General features: G+C 38.0%; 1 protein-coding gene across 1 annotated transcript in view; it reads right to left on the minus strand.

Moving 5' to 3' along the window:
• Positions 1-23,496, minus strand: part of TMEM87B (transmembrane protein 87B) — a 53,070-nt gene that overhangs the window by 4,811 nt on the left and 24,763 nt on the right. The window contains exons 12-17 of the mRNA XM_024129831.3: positions 18,625-18,733; positions 18,481-18,539; positions 17,221-17,324; positions 15,441-15,514; positions 7,021-7,094; positions 4,867-4,919 (exon numbers count right to left, since the gene is read on the minus strand). Of these exons, the coding sequence (XP_023985599.1) occupies positions 4,867-4,919; positions 7,021-7,094; positions 15,441-15,514; positions 17,221-17,324; positions 18,481-18,539; positions 18,625-18,733 (473 nt within the window). The remainder of the gene's footprint in view (positions 1-4,866; positions 4,920-7,020; positions 7,095-15,440; positions 15,515-17,220; positions 17,325-18,480; positions 18,540-18,624; positions 18,734-23,496) is intronic.

A 23,496-nucleotide genomic window follows, 5' to 3' on the forward strand; every position in this document is an offset into this window, starting at 1 on the left:
GTGCTCCGCAACGGGAGAGGCCACAGCAGTGAGGCCCGCGTACCGCAAAAAAAAAAAAAAAAAAAAAAAAAAAAAAGGCCAGTGTATCTACAAAGCTGAATATAAGCATATCCTATGATCCACCAAGTCTCACTCCTGGCAGACAAAGTCAACAGAAATGAATACCTAGTATTGCCAACAGACACGGAGAAGCATATTCATAGCAGTGTTGTTCTTAACAGCCTCCAAATAGGTAAACTGGAATACTATACAGCCCCCAAAAGAGGTATGAACTATTGAGGGATCAAATTTTAAAAACTGACACAAGTAATCTACAGTTACAGACATCAGTACAGCAGTAGCTTTGGGAGAGTGGGGTCATGATTTGGGAGGAAAACAAGAAGACGGTTTTCAGGGTATTAGTGATGTTCCAGTTTTTGATCTGGGTATCTGGGTGCAGGTTACATGAGTGTGCTTATATTAAAAATTTACTGAGCTTTATACTTATTTAGAATTTGTGCACTTTCCAGAATGGGTGCTATACTTCAAAAATTTCAGTTAAAAAATTAACTGAAATATGAAAATAATTATAACTTCAAAATGGAAATAACAACAAAAATCGGCAATTCTAGAGGCTAATATGTTGGAAGAACATCAAGGACTAAACCATGATGAATGAATAATTCCAAACACAATGGGCATCCAATTATATCTTTGTTTTTTAAGCCCCTGGTTATTTTTTACTTTGAATAGTTGGACAAATATCTTGACTAGTGATGTGCTACCTAATTTGAAAACCCACATGTCATGTACTTTTGTGACAACTTAAGAGGGATGAATAGGCTTGACTGTAGTCATCATTTCACTACGTATGTGTATATCAAATTATCATGTTGTACATCTTAAATAAACACAAATTTAATTAAAAGATATACCTCTTTTTAAAAAGATGGATGAGTAGACATATTATGAAAGGTGGTATTTATGGTATCAAGTATTTGTTTAATCCTATGTCACTGTTACCATTGACTGGACATAAACCAGTGAAGGATACTGAAGAGAGAAAAAGTTATGCAACAGAACCTTTGCTCGGGAAAGATTATATGGATAAAACGACAAATGTAGAGCTTCGATGAGCAATGGAGCACTGAGAGGGAGAGCCCAAAGGAAGGGTCTGCATGCCAAGGTCACAACGTGAAAGTTACATCAACGCACAATCCAGAGGATGCTACTAACAGTGCAGCCCACGGTGGAGACAGAAGAAAGAGAAGTTGGGGCCTCGCTAGATGTGGGGAAGGAGCCAACTTATATGGCTTGGAATAATATTAAGCGAAATCCAGACTGCTTTAGGGAAAGATGATCCAGAACCTTGGGGGCCCAGAAGACAGCCCACTGAGTGCTTAGCACCTCGTTTAGAGATAAATACTGCAATCTCCAAAATGGTTCCTTTTGTGAGGTAAATGACTATTTAAAACTTATTAAGATGGACTTAGTGCATTGAAGAGTTAGGAGAACAATGCTAAGCTGATATTTTTGGTTTATCAGAGATACAGAAAAGCCATAATGAATACCATATGAATATCGCATAACACACTAGATCATATGGTTATTCATGATCTGTTTAAATTGTCCTATGACTTGCAAAATTTTTGGTCCATTTCTACTGATGTATAAAAAAGTGTTTACCTGTATATGAAGTCCAGTTTCTAAACTTGCCACGTAAATTGCACATGAATTTTGGGTAGCATTGTGCTAAACTTCTTGTGTTAAAGTTTTCAGAATGGACACACAGGTTCCTAAGAACCTAAAATGCTGGAAGCTATCTTGGATTATACAATTCTACTCATTTCACATAAATGGTTCATTTCAATTCCCTGCTGTCACTGCAAGCTCATGAGTACTGAGAGTGGGCAAAGAGAGGTTTGAGAGACTCTGTGAAAGAGTAGAGGGGAAGGAGGATTTAGACAAAGTATAGACAAACCTCTTCAAGAAAAATCAACACTAAGTTCCAAAATACTGACTAAAGGCCAGTGACTTGGTAGTTCACAGTATCTGCTATAGGGAAGGGGCTTAAATTGAGTGGAACCAAAGGTAGCAGTCTTGAACAATCATGGTTTTCAGGGGAGAATCAGATACATGGAGGAGTGGTACCCTCCGAGCTATGGCAGTACCATGAATAAAAAGAAGGAAGTAAAAGGGGAAAATTAAAGATCTTGTAGAAATAAAAGAAAAATAAGACACCACCAACCTCCCTCTCTCCATACCTCCATCCCATCAACATTTTCCATAAATAAAACTATAATTTATGCAACTGATGGAAGAAAGCACTCAAACTAGGAACTTTCACTACCAAATGCCTAGGAATAGGAAAAACAACCAAAACCAATTCCATATAATGGTGCAGGAAGAAAAAAAGAAGGAAAATGAAAATAAAAATGTTTTACAGTAGAAGAAAGCTACAGCTATAACACAAGACTCCAAATTAGATGAAATAAGTTAAAAAGAATATTTGGTGATGTTAAAAACTACAATAAGAAATTTTAAAACCAAGAGCAAAAATGGATAAAAACAAAAGAGGAAGAAATTCAGAGTCCATTAAACTCTGGAAAAAAAAAAAAAAGACAAAATCATCCCAGCAATGAAGAAAAAAATTACAAGGCACCCAAGGCAGAACAAATTTAAATAAAAATTTAATATGTGGCTAGAAAACTACTAAGAAAATGAAAAGATATAAAGAAAGAAGTAAAAAGGATTACAGAGAAACCTAGTAAAAAAAAAAGGAAGATAGCAGGTAAAGGTGGAAAGAGATCAGATGATTCCTCCCACAGAAACATTTATAAAACCTGGACAAAAATATTAAAAATAAGTAGTTAAAGGTACTGAAAAATGACCAAAGGGAGTGGGGATATGAATACAAGTAGCTCAACAAATTCCAAGATTACTCAAAAAGGAAACCACACCTAAGCACATCATACACACACTGTGGAAAGCCAAATGTAAAGAAAAAAAATCTGAAAAGCTGCAAAAAATAAATGACACGGTACACACATGAGGACAATACAACGAAAAACTGACTTCTCTTCAAAACAATAGAAACCAGAAGATATTGGAGGGATGTGTTAGAAGAGCTCAAACAAAAGTCAATCAAGATTTTTATATCCAGCAAAACCATCCTTTGAACAGGAGGGCAAACAAATACATTTCACATAAATAAAATTGAAAGAATTAGTTTCTAGCAGACCCCTACTGTAAGAAACACTAAAGAAAGACATACAGGAGAAGGTGATAACTCAGATATACAGGAAGGAAAAAAGAAATAATAAAGGCATGTAAAGGATATTTATACACCTATTTTCCTTTTATGACTATTAAAAGAAAAAAGTATAATAGTGTACTATTAGTTTCATAATGTAAAGGCAGTTCTTACCTCATATGAATCTGATATGTGTGAATTTCAGTTACCACAGTTTAATTAAACAACAGCAGTCCCTTAACAAGACAGTTCAAATTTCAGTTACTCAAAAGCACAATGAGATACCACTTCACAGCCACTAAGAGATCTAAAATCAAAAAGGTGAACAGGGCTTCCCTGGTGGCGCAGTGGTTGAGAATCCGCCTGCCGATGCAAGGGCCGCGGGTTCGTGCCCCGGTCCGGGAAGATCCCACACGCCGCGGAGTGGCTGGGCCTGTGAGCCATGGCCGCTGAGCCTGTGCGTCCGGAGCCTGCGCTCCGCAACGGGAGAGGCCACAACAGTGAGAGGCCCGCGTACCGCAAAAAAAAAAAAAAAAAAAAAGGTGAACGATTACAAGTGCTGACAAGGATGTGGAGAAATCGGAAACCTCATACATTATTGATAGGATTATAAAATGGTTCGGCTCTTGGAAAACTGCTTGGCACTTCCTCAAGACGTTCAACATACAGTTACCATATGATCTAGCAATTCCACTTCTAGGTATATACCCAAGAGAAAAGAAAAACCCAAGAGAAGGAGACAGTCCTGAAGGCAGCCAAAAACAAAACAAAACAAAACCCACGTAACATATGAAGGCACAGAGAAGAAGTACAGCAGACTTCTTTCTAAAACTATGAAAGCTGGAAAACATTCAAGTGACAATCTTTGAAGTGCTGAAAGAAAAAACAGTCAACTAGGAATTCTATACCCTGCAAAAACAGCTTCCCAAACAGCCAAAACAAAGACTTTTTCAGACAAATAAAACCTGACAGACTTATTACCAACATACTTGCATGACCAGAAACATAAAGGAAATTCTTCAGGCAAATGTAACATCATACTAGACAGAAACTATCTAAAAAGGAAGTAAATGGGAGCAGGGAAAGGAACAAACAACATGTGAAAACATCATATTTGGCTAACCTGTTGTCTACTGTGGAAACAGCTATCTGGAATTCGTGTGTCATATAGGACACTGATAAAGAACCTGAATAGCTCCAAGTTCCCAGAGGGGCTTCCTCTGCACTCTAGTTTTCCTATGCTCATGTTTTTCCTCCAAAAGCTTCCCCACTGTACATGGTATTGTGGTTACACGTGTTTTTTTAGAAAAAGTTTGAACTCTTCCATATTATAAAGTTAAAACAAAATGATTCTGATCCTGATAAACTTACATAAGAAAATGTTGGAGGTGGTTATAGGGCAGGAGTATTAATAGAGTTGTTGTACAGTGAAAAAGGAAGGAGAAAGACAGACCAAGGCAGGGCTGTGTTTTCTTTGCATTTCGATATGAAGTTAATCAGTCATACACTAGTGATGGGGGCCTATAAAAACATACAGAAGTGAGAGTTTTGAAAAGCACATAACAAAGCATGAAAATGATCCCTTTATACTACAGCCTAAATTTTAGATTCAAACTTTAGCAGAGGATATTTACACATCTGTGAATGAAGAGGGAATGTTTTCCTCCACCCACTTCAAATCTTCATCCTGTAGAAATAAATATTTACATATTAGCTTTTGCTTAATAGTGCCTGAAAGCAGAATTTTTAAATAGAATGTATATATAATTTAAGCATGTAAATTCAAATGCATGACATTCTTTTAATTTCTACATAGCCTAAGAAGTTGACACTTATGCCACACGAAAATTATGTCAATATTTTCTTAAACAGTCAAACGAACACTTGGATTTTGGATTTTTGTACTTCTTTGGTTTTGGTTCGATGCACAGGTGTTATTTTTTTGTCTTGAAAAACCACAGTAAAAATACAAAGAGGTGATTTATAAGATAGAAAACAGCATGAATATTGATTTGTATTAATTTCTTGCTTCCAGCTTTCAGTATGCCTCTTAATCTGTTCACTTTGAATTCATAATTTTTCAGTAGAAAAAGATGCTGGTACAGATATTCTAACTTTACAAAAGCCTATTTATTTCAGTCACTTGTGTTTAATGCTCATGTTTCTGTAGGAGAAAAGAAAAGCAGGTCAATTGGGGTATCTAAATTTTTTTTTCAACAGAAACTTGCTTACAGTTATCTCACTGGGAGTAAGGAAGATAAAAGGTATATTGAATATTTTGGTTTATAATGTAAAATAAATCAAAATGGCTACATGGAATCCTCTGGTTCTAGCATTAATTATATCTTGCTTACTTACAGAGAGAGAGAAAGCAACTGAGCCAGTACTAATAGGCACCCCAATTCTCTGAGTGAATCTTGGGTAGAAATGAGTCAATCAAGGAGAGACAAGGTCCCCGACTTCTGATCAAGAGCTGACTACACGGGACTTCCCTGGTGGCGCAGTGGTTAAGAATCTGCCTGCCAATGCAGGGGACACGGGTTCGAGCCCTGGTCTGGGAAGATCCCACATGATCAACTAAGCCTGTGAGCCACAACTACACAGCCTGTGCTCTAGGGCCCGTGAGCCACAACTACTGAGCCCACGTGCCACAACTCCTGAAGCCCGCATGCCTAGAGCCCGTGCTCTGCCACAAGAGAAGCCACTGCAATGAGAAGCCCATGCACCACAATGAAGAGTAGCCCCCGCTCACCACAACTAGAGAAAGCCCGCGCACAGCAACGAAGACCCAATGCAGCCAAAAATAATTTAATTAATTAAAAAATAAAATAATTACCTAAAAAAATAAGAGCTGACTACACAATTTAGAGAAATGAAAACATTTTCCCTTGCTGTATGTGCAAATACTGAGCTTTAAAATAAACTGAAACATATCCCTAAAATAAGAGGAAAATCTCTTAGCAAGCTGGAAGTTTAATAGTTCTAACACCAGATAATTAAAACTGTGGAACTTTTTAAAGTTTAGTTAAATTACCATAAAACTACTCAAAGAACACATTTTAAAGAATTATTAATTACCAAAAATAAGGATTAGAGAATTTACGAAATCCAACAAATGGAACTGTTTCATACACCATCCATCCTGTCAGAACTTAGGTGCGTGCATACATTTTTACACCTTATTAACCACAACATATGTAACTGTAAGAAAGCCAAATATAAAACTGTATGACAGGCATTTCCATTGTGTTTAATTACTCTCATAATTACCACTTTTAAGCATAAATAATATGCGTAAAATATTAAAAAACTCATCTCTACCCAACAGTTTAACGTTTTATTCAAGTTCACATGGTTTAAAAGTCCCTTTCCAACAGACAACAAATGTTACCTGAAATGGCTTCAAAAACCACATAAAAGTGCTGAAAAACTAACACAAACTTTCACTATAACAAAGCTTCTCAATCTTTAATGTGCATGTGAATCATCTATGGAATTCTGTTAAAAAGCAGATTTAGATTCGGTACATCTGGTGTAGGCCTGAAATTCTGTGTTTCTAACACGTTCCCAGGTGAGGTTTGTGCCGCTGGTCCAATGACAGCACATGAAAAGTGAGGGTTTACAGCAGTACAGTTGTCAGACTTAACTAGTATCACTACTTAGTAACATTTATTTTCATACAAAAAAACCTAGTAAAAAGTGTTCTCCTGAAGGTCAAGAATGTGACACTCATATAGATTTCTACAGTATTAAAGACTGAGACCCTATTAAATATATACTATACTCACAAAATTATCAGAAGTAGCAGGTTTAGCTGTTCCATTGGAAACCGTTTTTGAGACTCTTAATTTTATTCCTTCAGCTGTAATGAGAAACATTATAGAAATTCATAAAATTATAAAATAATATTTTTCTTTGTAGCTTCACATTTAATAACCCTATAAAGAGTTAATAGTGGAAGCTTTGGGCTGGGTGCTGGCTTTAATATACCATTTGGGAATGTAGGAGGGACAGAAAAAGTTAAAAATGTCATAACTGTTTACAAAAACAACCAGGTTCTCAAGTTGCTAGTCTGAATTCCAGTTTTAGAGGAGTTTAAATAAACAAGCAAACATACATACATGCACACATTAGGTAGTTTCAGTACATTTTAAAGTTCATGGATTTAAAAATCTACAGGATTTACGATATACTTAAGAATAAAACACACCTTTGGCCATGCTTTCACTTCTCTAATGTATAAATTTTTAGAATGTGTTTACGGTATAAATAAAATAGGGAAGAAAAAGATTTTCTTTGTATTTGACCAAGGCTCTTCTTTATGCCAGCAGGTTTAGCAGAGGTTAAGAGCATGAGTCTTGAAACTAGATGGCTTCACTTGGAATTCTGGCTCTATCTATGTAACCTCGGGCTAAGCAATCAACTTTCTGTGACTCAATGTCCCTGCCTATAAAATGGAATAATAATAATGTCTACCTCAGAGAATTCTGATGAGCATTAAGCAAATTAGCATATATAAGGTACCTGAAACATAATGTCTATGTCCAATAAGGATTCACTTTTGTTACTACAATAATTTGCAAAAAGTGCTTCTCCATAAACTAGGACAGTTTGTACTATATGATGAGATCAAGTGCATAAGTGGATATAATGAATGAAAATGAGGTTGCTCAATCTGAAAATGTTTCCACGGGGCGTCTGAAATCTCAACATTTGAGATCCTTCTCTTAAAGGTGTAACACACTGATTTTTTTTTAACTGAAGTATAATATACAAAATAAAATACACAAACTTTTAAGTGTACAGTCTGAAGAGATTTTTATCAACTCTTGTGTAACTACCATCCCAATCAAGACATTTAACATTTTTATCATCACAGAGGATTCTTTTTTTTATTTAATATTTTCTTTCTTTCTTTATTTATTTGGGTCTTAGTTGTGGTATACAAACTCTTAGTTGCGGCATGCATGTGGGATCTAGTTCCCTGACCAGGGATGGAACCCGGGCACCCTGCATTGGGAGTGCAGAGTCTTAACCACTGTGACACCAGGGAAGTCCCCACAGAGGGCTCTTTATTTATTTATTTATTTATTTATTTATTTATTTTAAATTTTTATTTTTTTCGGTACGATGTGGGCCTCTCACTGTTGTGGCCTCTCCCGTTGCGGGGCGCAGGCTCAGCGGCCATGGCTCACGGGCCCAGCCGCTCCGCGGCATGTGGTATCTTCCCGGACCGGGACACGAACCCGCGTCCCCTGCATCGGCAGGCGGACTCTCAACCACTGCGCCACCAGGGAAGCCCAGGGCTCTTTAAATTCCTTTCCGGTCAATCCCAACCCCACCAGAAGCAACTATTGCTTTGATTTACATCATCACCACAGTTTACTCCTGCCTGCTCTAGAACTTCATATATAAAACCATAAGGACTCAATGTTCTTTTGGATTTGACTGATTTCACTCAACGTAAAGGTTTTGAGATTTATTCATGTTGTATAGTGTTGATTACTTTTGCTTCCCAAACAGTATTCTATTGTATAAGTATACCACTATTATTTTATCCATTCATCTGCTGACAGACATTTGGGCTATTTCAGCTTTGGATCATTAAGGATCAAGCTGCTATAAAAGTGTACACAGTGTCTTTCTGTGGACATCTGCTTTCATTTTCATTTTTGGATAAATACTTCGGAGTGGAATGGCTGGGCGTACGTTTAACGTTTTAAGAAACTGTCAAACTGCTTTCTTAAAACTTCTTAAGACTTCTTCCGTAATGTATGAACAATCCAGCTGTTCTCCATCCTCTTCAGCGTTTCATGCTGCCAGTCTTTTAAATTTTAACCACGCTAGTGGATACATGGTAGCATTTCACTCTGGTTTTAATTTGCGTTTCACTGATGATCAGTATTATCGAGCACCTTTTCATGTGCTTACTGGCCTTTCCTTTGTCTTCTTTGGTGAAGCGTCTATTTAAGTATTCCTTTTTTTTTTTTTTTTTTTTCAAATTGAGTTATCTTTTATTGATTTGTAGGAATTCTTATATTCTGGATACAAGTCCTTTGTCAGATATATGTATTGAGAATGTTTTATGCCAGTCTAGGGCTGGCCTTTTCACTTTCTTGTTTCTCTTGATGAACATAAGTTTTTAACTTTGGTGATGGCTAATTTACCAACATTTTTATTTTATGGTAACTGCTTTTTGCGTCTTAAGAAACTGCCTAACCCAAGGTCATGAAGATATCTTCCTGTTTTCTGCTAGAAGAGTTATAGTTTAATCTTTTACATCTAGGTCTGTGATCTCTCTTGAATTAATTATAGGTGATATACACGGCAGGAGTCTAGGTGATTTTGATTCCCCCCCCATGTGTTTATCTAGTTGTTCCACACTCTGTTGAAAATACTATCTTTTCCTCATATAAAGCCTTGCTGCCTTTGTCAAATATCAATTGACAAATGAGGTTTCCAATTTGGAGCTAATTTAAATATTATATCTCTTTTAAAAACAAAAGCTTTAGAGACCTCTTATTATATTAGAATCAGTTTGGTGCTAGTAAGAGTACATTCTTTAAAGTGTTATTGCATTGATAAAATAATCTGAAGCAACAACAAAATCCACTGAACAATATGTGCAGATTTATTTTTGGACTATTTTTTTTAAGTTGCCTGAAATTTCATTTCATTTTGTTTTATTTATTTATGTTTGGGACTCTATTTTGATACACTGATGTATGTATCCTTATGCCAATACCACACTGTCTTGATTAGTATAACTTGAAATTTTTGTCTTGAAATCAGTGTTAAGTCCATTAATTTAATTTTATTTAGATATAACTTCCACACCACAAAATGCACCATTTTGAAGTGCACAATTCAGTGGATTTTAGAACAGTCACAGAATTGTGCAATCATCATCACTGTTAATTTAAGAAGCTTTTTATCACCCCCCCACCCCACCCCCCCACCAAACCCCATACCTATTAGCAGTTACTCCCAACTCACTCCTTCCACCAGCCCCTGGCAGCCACTAATCTATTTTCTATCTCCATGGATTTACCTTTTCTGGACTTTTCATATAAATGGAATCATATAACATATGATCTATTGTAATTGGCTTCTTTCACTTAGTATAATGTTTTCAAGATCTATGTTGTAACTACAAGAATGTTTGGGTTCTTCCAGATCTTTTGCAATTCCATACATATTAACCATTTTTTAAAAAATCAGCCAGAATTACAATTGTGACTGTACTGTATCTACATATCAACTGAGGAAGTGATGGCTTAATAATACTGAGTTACAATTCATAAACATTTACTTATTCTATAATTTCTCTGGCATTGTTTTGTATTCTTCAGTGCAGTTTTCCACATTTTTTTCCATTAAATTTATTCCTAAATATTTTATTTTTTGAAGCTCCTGTAAATAATATTTTAAATTTCATTTTTCAATTATTTCCAGTTATATAAAAAACAACTAATTTCTGTATTCGGACATATATCCTATGATTCTATTATTCACTTATTAGTTCTACTGTATTTTTTCTTTTCTGTAGACTCCTTAGGATTTTCTACATACTTAACGTTGCTGAGGAATTCCCTGGCACTCCAGTGGTTAGGACTCCATGCTTTCACTGCCGAGGGCGTGGGTTCAATCCCTGGTCGGGGAACTAACCCCACAAGCTGCGCGGCACAGCCGAAACAAAACAAAACAAAACAAAACCTTGTTGTTTGTAAATAAAAACAGGTTTACTTCTTGCTTTCCACACTTCATGCGTTTTGTATTCTTTCGGTTGGTTTGTGTTTTGCCTTTCTGCACTGGCTAGGAACTGCTGTCTGATTCTGAGTCAAAGTGGTGAGCAGATATCCATGTACTTTGTTCCCAATCTTGGGAGGAAAGCATTCACTATTTCACCATTAAGTATGATATTAGCTGTAGAGTTTTTTCATATTATTCTGTAATTTGTTTGCTAAGTGGGTTTCCTTTTTAAAAAATCATGAATAGGTGAATTCTGTGATATGGCTTTCTGCACCTACTGAGATAATTACGTCATTTTTCTTCCTTACTCTTTAGATGAATTACACCGATTGATTTTCAAATGTTGAAACAGCCTTGCAACCCTGGGATAAAGTCCACTTGACAATGATGGTCTTTCATTATTCTTCTAGATTTTATTTACTAAAAATAAAATAAAATAAGAGTGGTATGTGCGATCTTAGTTCCCTGACCAGGGATCGAACCTGTGCCCCCTGCAGTGGAAGCATGGAGTCTTAACTACTGGACTGCCAGGGAAGTCCGTTTAAATGAATTTTGTCTCTACTCATGAGTGATATTGGTCTGTAACTTTCCTTTTTTTGTCTTTGTCAGATTTTGGTATCTGAGCTGTGCTGGCCTTATAAAACAAGTTGGGAAGTGTCCCTACCTCCTCTATATTCTTTTTTTCTTTTTTTTAAACATCTTTATTGGAGTATAATTACTTTACAATGGTGTATTAGTTTCTGCTTTATAACAAAGTGAATCAGTTATACATATACATATGTCCCCATATCTCTTCCCTCTTGCGCCTCCCTCCCTCCCACCCTCCCTAACCCACTCCTCTAGGTGGTCACAAAGCACCGAGCTGATCTCCCTGTGCTAGGCAGCTGCTTTCCATTAGCTATCTATTCTACGTTTGGTAGTGTATATATGCCCATGCCAGTCTCTCACTTTGTCCCAGCTTACCCTTCCCCCTCCCCGTATCCTCAAGTCCATTCTCTGATAGGTTTGTGCCTTATTCCCGTCTTGCCCCTAGGTTCTTCATGACCTTTTTTTGTTTTTTAGATTCCATATATATGTGTTAGCATATGGTATTTGTTGTGGTACGTGACTCTTTGAATTATGGTTTTCTCAGGGTGTATACCCAGTAGTGGGATTGCTGGGTCGTATGGTAGTTCTATTTTTAGTTTTTTAAGGAACCTCCATACTGTTCTCCATAGTGGCTGTATCAATTTACATTCCCACCAACAGTGCAAGAGGGTTTCCTTTTCTCCACACCCTCTCCAGCATTTACTGTTTGTAGATTTTTTGATCATGGCCATTCTAACTGGTGTGAGATGATATATAACTGTAGTTTTGATTTGCATTTCTCTAATGATTAATGATGTTGAGCATTCTTTCATGTGTTTGTTAGCAATCTGTATATCTTCTTTGAAGAAATGTCTATTTAGGTCTTCTGCCCATTTTTGGATTGGGTTGTTTGTTTTATTGATATTGAGCTGCATGAGCTGCTTGTAAATTTTGGAGATTAATCCTTTGTCAGTTGCTTGATTTGTAAATATTTTCTCCCATTCTGTCACCTCCTCTATATTCTAAAGAGTTGCATAAGATTAGAATATTTCTTCCTTAAGTATTTGAAAGCATTCACTAGTGAAGCCAGCCATTTGGGTCTGGAACTTTATGGGAAGATTTTAAATTTCAAACCCAATTTCTTTAATAAATATATGGCTATTCCAATTAGTGGCACAGGGTTAGAATTAAGATTAGGGTAGTTTCTTAAGTGTATTTTTCAAGGAATTTGTTCATATTATCCAAACGCCCAATTTGTTCATAATATCCCCTTACTTACCCTTTCTTACTGTAGTAATGTCCTCCCTATCTTTACAATGTTGGAAATTTGCCTTGCTATATTTTATTTCTGGTTTAGATTACCTAGAGGCTAATCAATTTTTATTAATCATTTCAAAGAAACTACTTTTGGCTTTGCTGATTTTCTCTATTTCCTCCTGTTTTCTATTTCATTGGTGTAGACACAACTTTATTATATCCTTCTTTCTAATTACCCCAGGTTTAATTTGCCATTCTTTTTCTAGCTTCTCAAGATGGAAACATATTATCAATATGCTTTCTTGGCAATATAGGCATTTAAAGCTATTAATTTTCCTCTAAGAATTGGTTTAGGGCTTCCCTGGTGGCGCACTGGTTGAGAGTCTGCCTGTCGATGCAGGGGACACGTGCTCATGCCCCGGTCCGGGAAGATCCCAAGTGCCGCAGAGCGGCTGGGCCCGTGAGCCGTGGCCGCTGAGCCTGTGCGTCCGGAGCCTGTGCTCCGCAACGGGAGAGGCCACAACAGTGAGAGGCCCGCGTACCGAAAAAAAAAAAAAAAAAAAAAAAAAGAATTGGTTTAGCTGCATCCTGTAAAATGTGACATGTTATGCTGTTATTATCATTAGCATGAAATATTTTCTAATATTCCTTCAATCCATGAGTTACTTAGAAATTATTGCTTAATTTCTAAACATTTGATTATTTTGTAGATATCTTACTGCTATGCATCTAATTTAACCATTGTGATCAGAAACATACTCTATATGATTACAATCCATTGAAATATATGGAGACATTTTTAATGGCCACACATATGGTCTATCTTATTCAACGTAGACTTGAACATTTATTCTTTGGTTGCTAAATGCAATGTTCTATAAATATCAATCAAGTCAATTAGGTCGATGGTTTTATTCAACTCTAACTGTGACATCTGGGCCACCTCTAGATTGCTCTTACTGATTTTTCCCTCAACTATGGATCACAGCTTCCAGTTTCATCCCATGTCTAGTAATTTATCATTGTATACTGGACATTGAGAATATCTTATAGACTGGATTCTCTTATCTTCCTCTGGGAAGTGTTGTGTTTTGTTCTAGCAGGCAATTCAAATTATTGCTAGATCACGCTGATCTTTTGGGGATATGCTTTTAGATTTGCTTAGGGTTTATTTCAGTTTAGCTTTGGTCCTAGGGTAAATTTCAGTGGTCCTAGACTGTGGTCTTTACTTCTAAGGAGTGGCCCTTCTGGGGTTTTAATGGAAAGCCCAAGGGGTTTACCCAAGCACTTTTAACTTGTTGAGATTTGAATTTCAAACTCTGCAGTGGCAGCTGCTGAAATTTCTGTTCCACTTCTTAGCCTAATAGCTATTGTTTTCCCCCTGGTTTCTTGGAGTCTCACTTTGCACATACCCAGTTCAGGTATCAGATAAGACTAGAGAGACTTTATAGACTTTCGAATTTCCCCCTTTGTGGCTCTCTCTTTTCTGGATTTCTTCCATCAATCTCCAGACATTCTTACAGCCCCAAATTACACTCTCCAATTCCTTGCATCAGTAAGATTACACCTATCTGCTTGTGCTCTAGCCACCGTACTGTCTCATTGACTGGGCATGAACTCTTCTTTCATGGTTCTCTTCTTTCAACAGTGAAATCTCCCCCAGTTTCTGCCTGCTTTTCTTTGCTCTCCAGTGCCTCCAATAGTTAATTAAAAAAAAAATCTGTCCAGAGTTTATTCTAGCTATCAGCAGGAAGATTAGCCCCAAACAATTCATTCCATCATTATTGGAGCCAGAACCAACACACTGAATTTTAATATCTCTGCTGTGAATAAGTTTTGCAGATTTCTTTTCTTAATAGAAAAGTCAGAAAAACATGAAAGAATTAGTTGTAGGTGATAATCTGATGAGAGGAGGTAAAAGGAAGTGTGGACACTGAAGACACACTGATTATGTTGCAAATTTTGCTGACTGGGTAGATTATAAAATTTTCACAGTAGAGAAACAAAAAAAATTGTGAAAAACAACGTTACTAATAAGAGAAACCAAAGTAAGAGGAAGGAAGAATGGAATAAAGATAAAATTAGTCTTTACATCTGAGTTACATACTTATGTTGCCGTAACAAATGCTTTAATTACAGTGTTTTGGTAAACTCAATAAAATGATAAGACACTTACGTATAAATTAATAGAAAGATGAAAACTAAAGCACTAAAACCATAATTAGAAATGCTTTGGGCATGACCGGGAAATTACAGACGTGCACAATTTTCAAGAGCAAGAAGAGGTGATACAAAGAAATTTAGCAACCATCATTAAGAAGACGAATATTGTTTAGGAGCTAAGCACAATATATACCAAATCACTCTTGTAGAAAACAGTGCAGCTACTTCACTACTTAGACTTTAAGAGCAAACATGTAACAAAAGCTCAAACTACTTGAGCAATCTTGAAAATTTCATTACTGACTTCTCTTCTGTGACTGTCTACCACGATAGAGGTTTCTGCAGATATAGTTTAAAAAATATTTTACAGGAAAAATAGTGTATCTGACCTTGCATCACAGGTAGAGGTATAATATTTCTTTGTTACAATATATACAATGGTCATTTAATAAGAAAATATGTTACTCACTTAAATTTTCAGATGTTACCATGAATTCTTCAATTTCATCATCAGAATCATCTATTAAGGGCATGAAGGCATATCTAAATCAAAAACAAGGAGCAGTTTTACTAGTGTGTTTAAACCTGTTCAACTTTCAGTTTACATCTAAAAGAGTCAGTACACACGTTAAAAAATTCATACACTTGAAAAGTTTCCCACAAATTGAAATGATAAAAATTTAATTATTTTACTCTCAAATCAGCAAAGGTTACTGTGAAGAAACTGTGAAACTGGGGTTCCCAAACCCGTTGGTAAAAGCATAAATGGATCAAATTTCTCTGGAAGCAACTTTGAAATATCGAATGCTCAGGGAAGGGAATTTTCTGCTGTACTTTTTTCTCCATGTCAGGTTTACCTCCCTGCCCACTATTTTTACTTATCCCCTAACGAAAAGAAATTGCTAACCTGATTGGTGAAAATAAAGCACACCAATCGAGCTACATTTACTAGGTCCAACAGCATTCGAAAAGCATTGCTGATTTAAAAAAAAAAAAAAAAGCTTTGTTGATAATAGCAAAAAAACTAGAAACTAAGTGTCTAATAATTAGGGACTGCTTATATAAATTATGCTACAATCATATGGAATGCCAGATAGCTATTAAAAGTAATATGGTTGGGCTTCCCTGCTGGCGCAGTGGTTGAGAATCCGCCTGCCGATGCAGGGGACGCGGGTTCGTGCCCCGGTCCGGGAGGATCCCACATACCACGGAGCGGCTGGGCCCGTGAGCCAAGGCCGCTGAGCCTGCGCGTCTGGAGCCTGTGCTCCGCAACGGGAGAGGCCACAACAGTGAGAGGCCCGCGTAACGCAAAAAAAAAAAAAAAAAAAAAAAGTAATATGGTAGGTCTATACAAGATGATAAGGAAAGACACATTTAAAGAAAGTGCAGAATACTGTATATATGTATGTATGTATTATCATTGCTGTTGTATAATTTTAAAATCTTTTTAAATCAAATTTTCTATCGAAGTATAGTTGATTTGCATGTTGTATAATTTTTTTTTTCAGCTCTCCAATATACTCTTATTTTTTTAGCATCTTTATTGGAGTATAATTGCTTTACAATGGTGTGTTAGTTTCTGCTTTACAACAAAGTGAATCAGTTATACATAGACATATGTTCCCATATCTCTTCCCTCTTTCATCTCCCTCCCTCCCACCCTTGTTGTATAATTTTAAAGAGAGAGAGAAACACACACACTAGTATATACTTTTTCATTTTTTCCTAGAAGGAAGAAATGTAACAGTGCTTTCCCTGGGGAAGAGGAATGAGGGAAGGGAAGCTGTGGGGCCTCCTCTCACATGTCTTCTAAAGTACAAGTTTGTGAATTTCGCATTCAAGCTCTTTACGATTTTGCTCCCACTTTTCCTTTCCAGCTTTACGTCCCGCCAATGTAAGAGTAGTAACCAAACTGCATGGCTTGTTGGCCTCCAAAGTATGCCATGTCTGTTCCCGCTACCCCTAGAAAACCTGCACTCTCTCCCAGGTCAGCCATTCACTGTCCTACTCCTTCCCTGAAGGTGTAACATAAATGCTGCCTTTTCATGGACCCCTCTTCCACCTTCCTGCTGGGCTTATATATCTCTTATTTCACTGTCTTGCTTTTGTTACATTTGTCTCCCCACTTGACTGTATGTACACTCTTTAACAGCAAGGACTACCTCTCCAGTTTCTATAAATGCTGTTTTAACATTGTAGCAGATGATGAACAAATCCTTGCCAAATCTGAACTTTCTTATGTTAGGTACCTCTGATTATTTGCTGATGGTCTCCACAAAAACATTATTACAATAAGGATAAGGGAAAAAAGGAAGCTCCAAAATGCATCATCAACCCAGCGTTCCATCCAATCCTATAATAAGGACAATTCAAACAGGAAAAGTTAATTTTCTGATAAACATACAGATTTTCCCATTCAAATAGTATATAATGACAAGTACTAATGAAATCTTTCCAACCAGTAATTCTTCCAAATGAATAAGCACACGTTTTTCCGAGAAACATAAAAACTAAGAAATGCTATCTCTATAAAATCATTACGCTTACTTCAGTAATATTAATGCTTACTTCAGCCTTATAACCAATACAATGAATAAAATCCTAACAAATTATATAGTATCATAAAAAGAATTAGAGGGACCTCTCTGTTGGCGCAGTGGTTAAGAATCCACCTGCCAATGCAGGGGAAACAGGTTCAAGCCCTGGTCTGGGAAGATCTCACATGCCGCGGAGCAACTAAGCCCATGTGCCACAACTACTGAGCCTGTGCTCTAGAGCCTGCGAGCCACAACTACTGAGCCCGTGTGCCACAACTAGAGAAAGCCCGCACGCAGCAACAAAGACCCAACACAGCCAAAAATAAATAAATAAATATTTTTAAAAAAGAATTAGGGTTTAAAAGGGCTTCAGAGGTCAATTAATTTATTTTCTAGACAAGAACAGTTTCTTCTCTCACTAAATTATCCCTACAGCAGCAGAAGTCCAGGGTTTTCAGGGGGCTCTTTATAATTATTTATATAGAACTAGAGACTATTTCCAAACCAAGAAACCCCCAAGAGGGCCTTTTATATTTTAAGTCTGAGAAATGTATCTTCTTCTAACTAGGGAATCCATGGAGGGTATCTCCTGAATGTTCATAATGAGTATACCATCCTAGAAACATGTCAGGCTTAAGGTTTACAGCCCTAAGTACAAAACAACCCAATTACACTGTGTGCTGGAAGAAAAAGATTTCCTGTTACCTTAAATTATACAGGGGGAGGATTCCTTTTCAAAATATACAAAAAGAAGTTGAGAAAGGGCATAATTGGAAAAGGAGATTTAAGAGGAACTTTTTCAGACATTTAAAGAAGGCAAATGTTTTTATAATTCTATACAAAATAATTCCAAGTAAACAGAAAATCTCCACTAAAATTATCTGTCTACAAACACAAAACTCTTCAAACTTACACAAAATAAAATAGAATAATTAAAAATGAAAACTGTTTAAATAGGAAGATTATACTTACTGATTGACATTTTGCAATTCTAAATGTCTTAGTTGTCCACACCATAAACACTACAGATGCTGAAACACACCAAAAAAAGTCAACCTTTGAAAGAATATGCAATACTAAAATAATGTATTTTAAAAGAAAAGTTAGATAGCTTACCCATTATGGCAAAGATCAGGGTATTTGTAAAGTGCCTGTACAAAGAAAATTTCACTGTGTTCTTTCTTAGCCTTAGAGTCTTCATAGTTTGTGCCAAACTTATAAAAATGTGAAAAAAGTTAAGGAAAAAATTTTAAATAGTAATATACAGTTAAGATAAAAAACAAAATAAGAATTCTCTGCTACATCTCCAAAATTAGTACTGCTATATAGAATTCCTAAAATTTAAAACGAATAAAAACACAGAAAATGTTGTCTTATCCAATACTGTATAATCATGATACCAATTTCATCACAGATACTGTTTTACAATATACCACTGTCTGAACTAAGTAAACAAACTTCAAGGAAAAAAAAACATAAGCAAGAAGACCTATGATGTGCTCCTTCAATGACAAGTTCTTGAAACAGAGAACAGAGCATGACACACACTAAATGCCAAGTCCCCCTTGGGCCAGACACTCTTTCCAGATCCCATCATGACATGCCATTTGGCTTGTGCTTTTCTGTCTGTTTCTTTCTTATTTTGTTGTTTCTGGTCTATTCTCCTTTTATCCTCCAAATGACCGTAATTAAGAAGTTACATCATCTGCCAATTCCATTTTATAAATTTAAACTGAAATATGTCAAGTAACACAAATCTGGACTTAGGTAAAAAGAGACTTTATTGAAGAGATTATTGCAATAGGGAGAATGTTCCGACTATAAGATCCGAGAGAGTCCCAAAGGTCAGGCAGGGAAGGGCTTTGCTTTCATAGGGAGGAGTAAACAGGTCTCGAGGGCAGCAGGTGTGAGAAGTGGGTGGCCTGACGGGACAGTTGCTCAGAGAATGACTTTCCTTGAAGTCTGCAGGTTTTCAGGAGGGGCCATGAAGGAGGGCTGCAGGTGGATGAAAGCTCGGGGACCCGGGGGAAGGAGAAGGCTTAGTTTGGTCCGGTCTGATATTTTGTCCAGATTGGTCAGTGGGTACATAGGTCTGTGTCTGGCCTTGTCATAAGTAAACATGGGGGCACCTGGGAGTCTCATCGAAGTCCTATGGGGAAAGGCATCTGTTTGTATTGATAGTAAGCCTCTTCCCGGAACATGAAAGGGTGGAGGCTGTCTTAACCACGGCTGTTCCAGGAGCGCAGGGCTCAGGTAAAGTGCGACACCGTCAGGTACGAAGAAGCACAAAGAGGCTTGTCCGCTGGCTCCTCAGCAGTGCAGCTGTGCTCAAGCCAGAGCTCTGTAAACGGGAGCTGCTTCCCCTGCAGCACCTGCCAAGCCCCGTTCAGGGACCACACTCTGAACATACATAACAGAGTTGAGCAAAGGAATGGAAGTGGCACAGTTTGCACTTAGGCCTCCTATTTAAATTCCAAATACTTCATTCATCAAAAACTTCACTTGAGTACTAAAACTACCGAAGCTGCTTTTCAATCTTTCTAAATGACCAATAAGTTGCAACAGAAGATCAATTTCTAAAATAGCACAAGTCAACCAATTAGGCCTACTGTCAGAATTTACAGAAATGCAAATATGCTTTATTCAATAAACATGATCAAGGCCAAATACTTCTGAAGCAGTAACGAAAGCACACAGGCCCCATCATCCTGACAAGAGAATCACCTTGAACGTGCTGCTGCGCTAGGAAAAGGATATCCACCAGCACAAGCCAGAGTCAAGAAGAGACAGAGGGAGGCTGGCCAGAAGCACAAGATCAGAATCATTTGCCTGCAGCAAAACAGCAAAAAAACAAAACAAACAAGCAGGAGAAAAGAGGCAGAAGGCTGCGGCTTTTGGCGCTTTCAGGCTATTTTTTCTATTAATGTAGAATTAGATTCTTACAGGAGGAGCTAGATTAGGTTCATCAAAGGTGAAGGAAGCAGGGTCATTATCCCAGCACTCAATACTATAAGGACGTAGTTCTGCTTCTTTGCTTGTCATTGGTAATCATTTAGGAAATCCACTACCTTTTTGTACAGAGAAAGCAGACTTTTCATCTCAGTAATGAAAATTACCAAACAGCAAATCTAAAAGCAAACGTCAGAAATTCAGGTTGAAGCAGAAATGGATAATACTAAATTTCCTTTCTCTCACCATGAAATACTAACCAAGAGAACTTTAATTTCTGGATTTCTTTATGACTTTTACCTCAAACATGTTTATTAAAAGCACTATTAATTAAGCGAGCTAAATCTTTCCCCTTATTTTCCTTATCTCCCCATCCCAATCCGGCTCATTATGTGCTGGACCAAAGCCAATGCTGTCCATAAAGGTGGTAAGTTACCCTCATTCAAACCCAGATGGAATTAGAGCGTTTACAGCCACTTCCCTCTGGAATTTTCTGCCAAGAAAACTGCATTAGTTGCCAAGTTGCAAAATTGCAAAATTGTCAAGTGGCATGACTATGTATTTTTCCCAATGAACCAATGAACCACCTTGTAGATGATTAAGAACAAGAATACTTTGAAATACATATCTGTAAATTACCAGGAGAAAAGATAATACAGATTTTCTAAAGTGTAAAGTTTACAAGGCTCTAAGCATATACAAGTTTAGAAATAAGGCAACTCCAAAATGAAGAGATGTCTTAAGCTCATTTTCTAAACCCACAAGGACTCAAGAGAAGACATGAAGATTAGAGACAGTAATGCCGAGCCCAGTAGCTAGTTCACCTCCCCTGCAATTCTGCCTGCCCAGGTCCCAGGATGTTCACACTGCCTGCCCCTTATCCTCAAGTCAGGTGAGCATACCTAACAAGCGATGAAGCTGGGGCTTCGGCGATGGAGCTGGGGCTCCACGCTGGGGAAGAGTACTCAGAGCTGGAACCCTGCTCACCTGCAGAACTGAGGAAGGGACTTCACCTTTTTAACAACTGAATGACTCTACACGTTTTTTTTTTTTTTAGTGTAGAGAATATGAAAAATTACACTAGAGTAAGATATTTTTACGACTCGGAAAAGATCAGATTTATGTTGTTATAATTTTATTCAGTAAACTTGGATTCTCAACTGGTAGCTCTCAACAGAAGCAGAATCCAGTTTTCAAGCAAGTTGGTCGAAACAACTCTTTAAATCAGGTATTATCCCTTTACTAGACACCCCTCGGACACTAGGGGCTACCTGGACATAATTTAGGAGGTCTGTAAATGCCTCACTGTAGGAAAAACTCCTCGTGTGAATGAAGCGTGTGTTTATATATAATCTGTGAAGAGGCTCCACAGCTTTCATCAGATTTGCAAAGGCATCTCTGCTGCCAGAACCCAAACAAGGCTAAGAACCACTGCTTTCGAGAATAAAAATAAATTAAAAGGTTACTGTTTTGTTTTTAACTTGGAAGCACATCGAGAATTCACAAGCAGGGAATTTAAAGAACAGATAAGACCGGGTTTAGGAAAACAACCCACAAGGAGCTCAGAAAATCCTACTAACAGTGTTACATCTGTTAGCGCACCTTCAGAAAGGGACAGCTTCCTGTAGAGAAGGGACACAGGCAATTTTAAGCCCTCCGGCCCTCCCTGTGAGAGACAAAGATGAGAACATGGAAAGAAACACAAGGAAAACAAAAGCACATTTCATGTTAAAAGCTAAAAGACAATTATCAAAGACAATAGGAACAAAAAGAACTGTGTAAAAGTCAAAGCTTATGAGTTTCTAAGAGGACATAAATGTCAACGAAACAGATAAAAATAATGTTCTGGATCCGCAGAACCCTGCATTCTGCTCTGACCCGGTCGTAGTTTCTCTAGAATCCCTCCCACTTCCACGAATGCACTTTATAGAGGGTCCTGCCTTGGAGAGGAAAACAGTGGAATTGCCCAGACTCCACTGGAGTCACTCAATCAGTGAGGAGGAGCCTCAGGGATCGGTTAACACTGTCTCTGAAACTTCTCCTGCTCTGCTATGGCCTCTGGCCCACCACCTCCACCGAACCCGCTCTCCTGCTGTCCGCCGTGACCCCTGGAATGAACCAGGCAGACAGGTGCGCCCCGGGAACTCATCTCTCTGCAGCGCTAGCCACTGCTGAGCACCCCTCCTTACCAAAGCTTTCCTAGCCTCCACCCCAGGACGACTTCCTGGTCCTCCCCCCTCCCTTTGCCCTGGACTTCCTTCCACGCATGTTTCCGCCCCAAGAGGCACTGTCCTGGTTCCTCTCCACTTGCCGGTCTGCCTGTTCTTCTCGGGTCGCTTCCGCGGCTGCGACCTTCTCCCGCACAAAGCTGACTCCCACCTTCATCACCAGCTCCGACTCCTCTTGCTAAGCCAGGCTGGGACTTCCAACTCTCTTCTTCACACTAATGCCCCGGGCAGCTCAACCCTCACCCACTGTGGTCCCTTATCCATGTTTACCGCCCTGAGAATGGTTAACACTGGCCCAGCCACCTACTTGAGACGTGCACGCCTTCCTGGGAGCCCTCTCTCCCTCTCCCCACCCATTTCTAGCCAGCCTGTCATCCGCAGTCCTTCTTCCATTTCCTCTGCCCCGTTTCTAACCCTCACGATCCCTCCTTTGGCCCACTGCAAATGACTCCTTCCTAGACTTCCCAGCTCTAGACTCTCCTTTCCCAGGCATTTAAAAAAAATGCCATCCTTGAGTTCTTTCTTACAAGATTTCATCACGTCATTCACCTGTGCAGCCTCAACTCCTTGCTACTTTCCACCTTCTAAACTCTCGAGCATGTCATTCTATCCTTTCCTTCTGGTCCCACCTTCCATGATTCTCCTGCACACGTTACCTACGGGCAAGCTACTCTGGGACGTCGTGCCACTGTCCCAATATTTTCATGCTTCCAACTATTTGGTCCCCTTAAATCTTCCCAGAATGCTTACCCCTCAGTCCTTTTCCTAGTAAACCCCGATTTGTCCGCTCAGTCTCAATTAAAATGTCACG

Source organism: Physeter macrocephalus, chromosome 12 (assembly GCF_002837175.3).
Source record: "Physeter macrocephalus isolate SW-GA chromosome 12, ASM283717v5, whole genome shotgun sequence".
NCBI lineage: Eukaryota > Metazoa > Chordata > Mammalia > Artiodactyla > Physeteridae > Physeter > Physeter macrocephalus.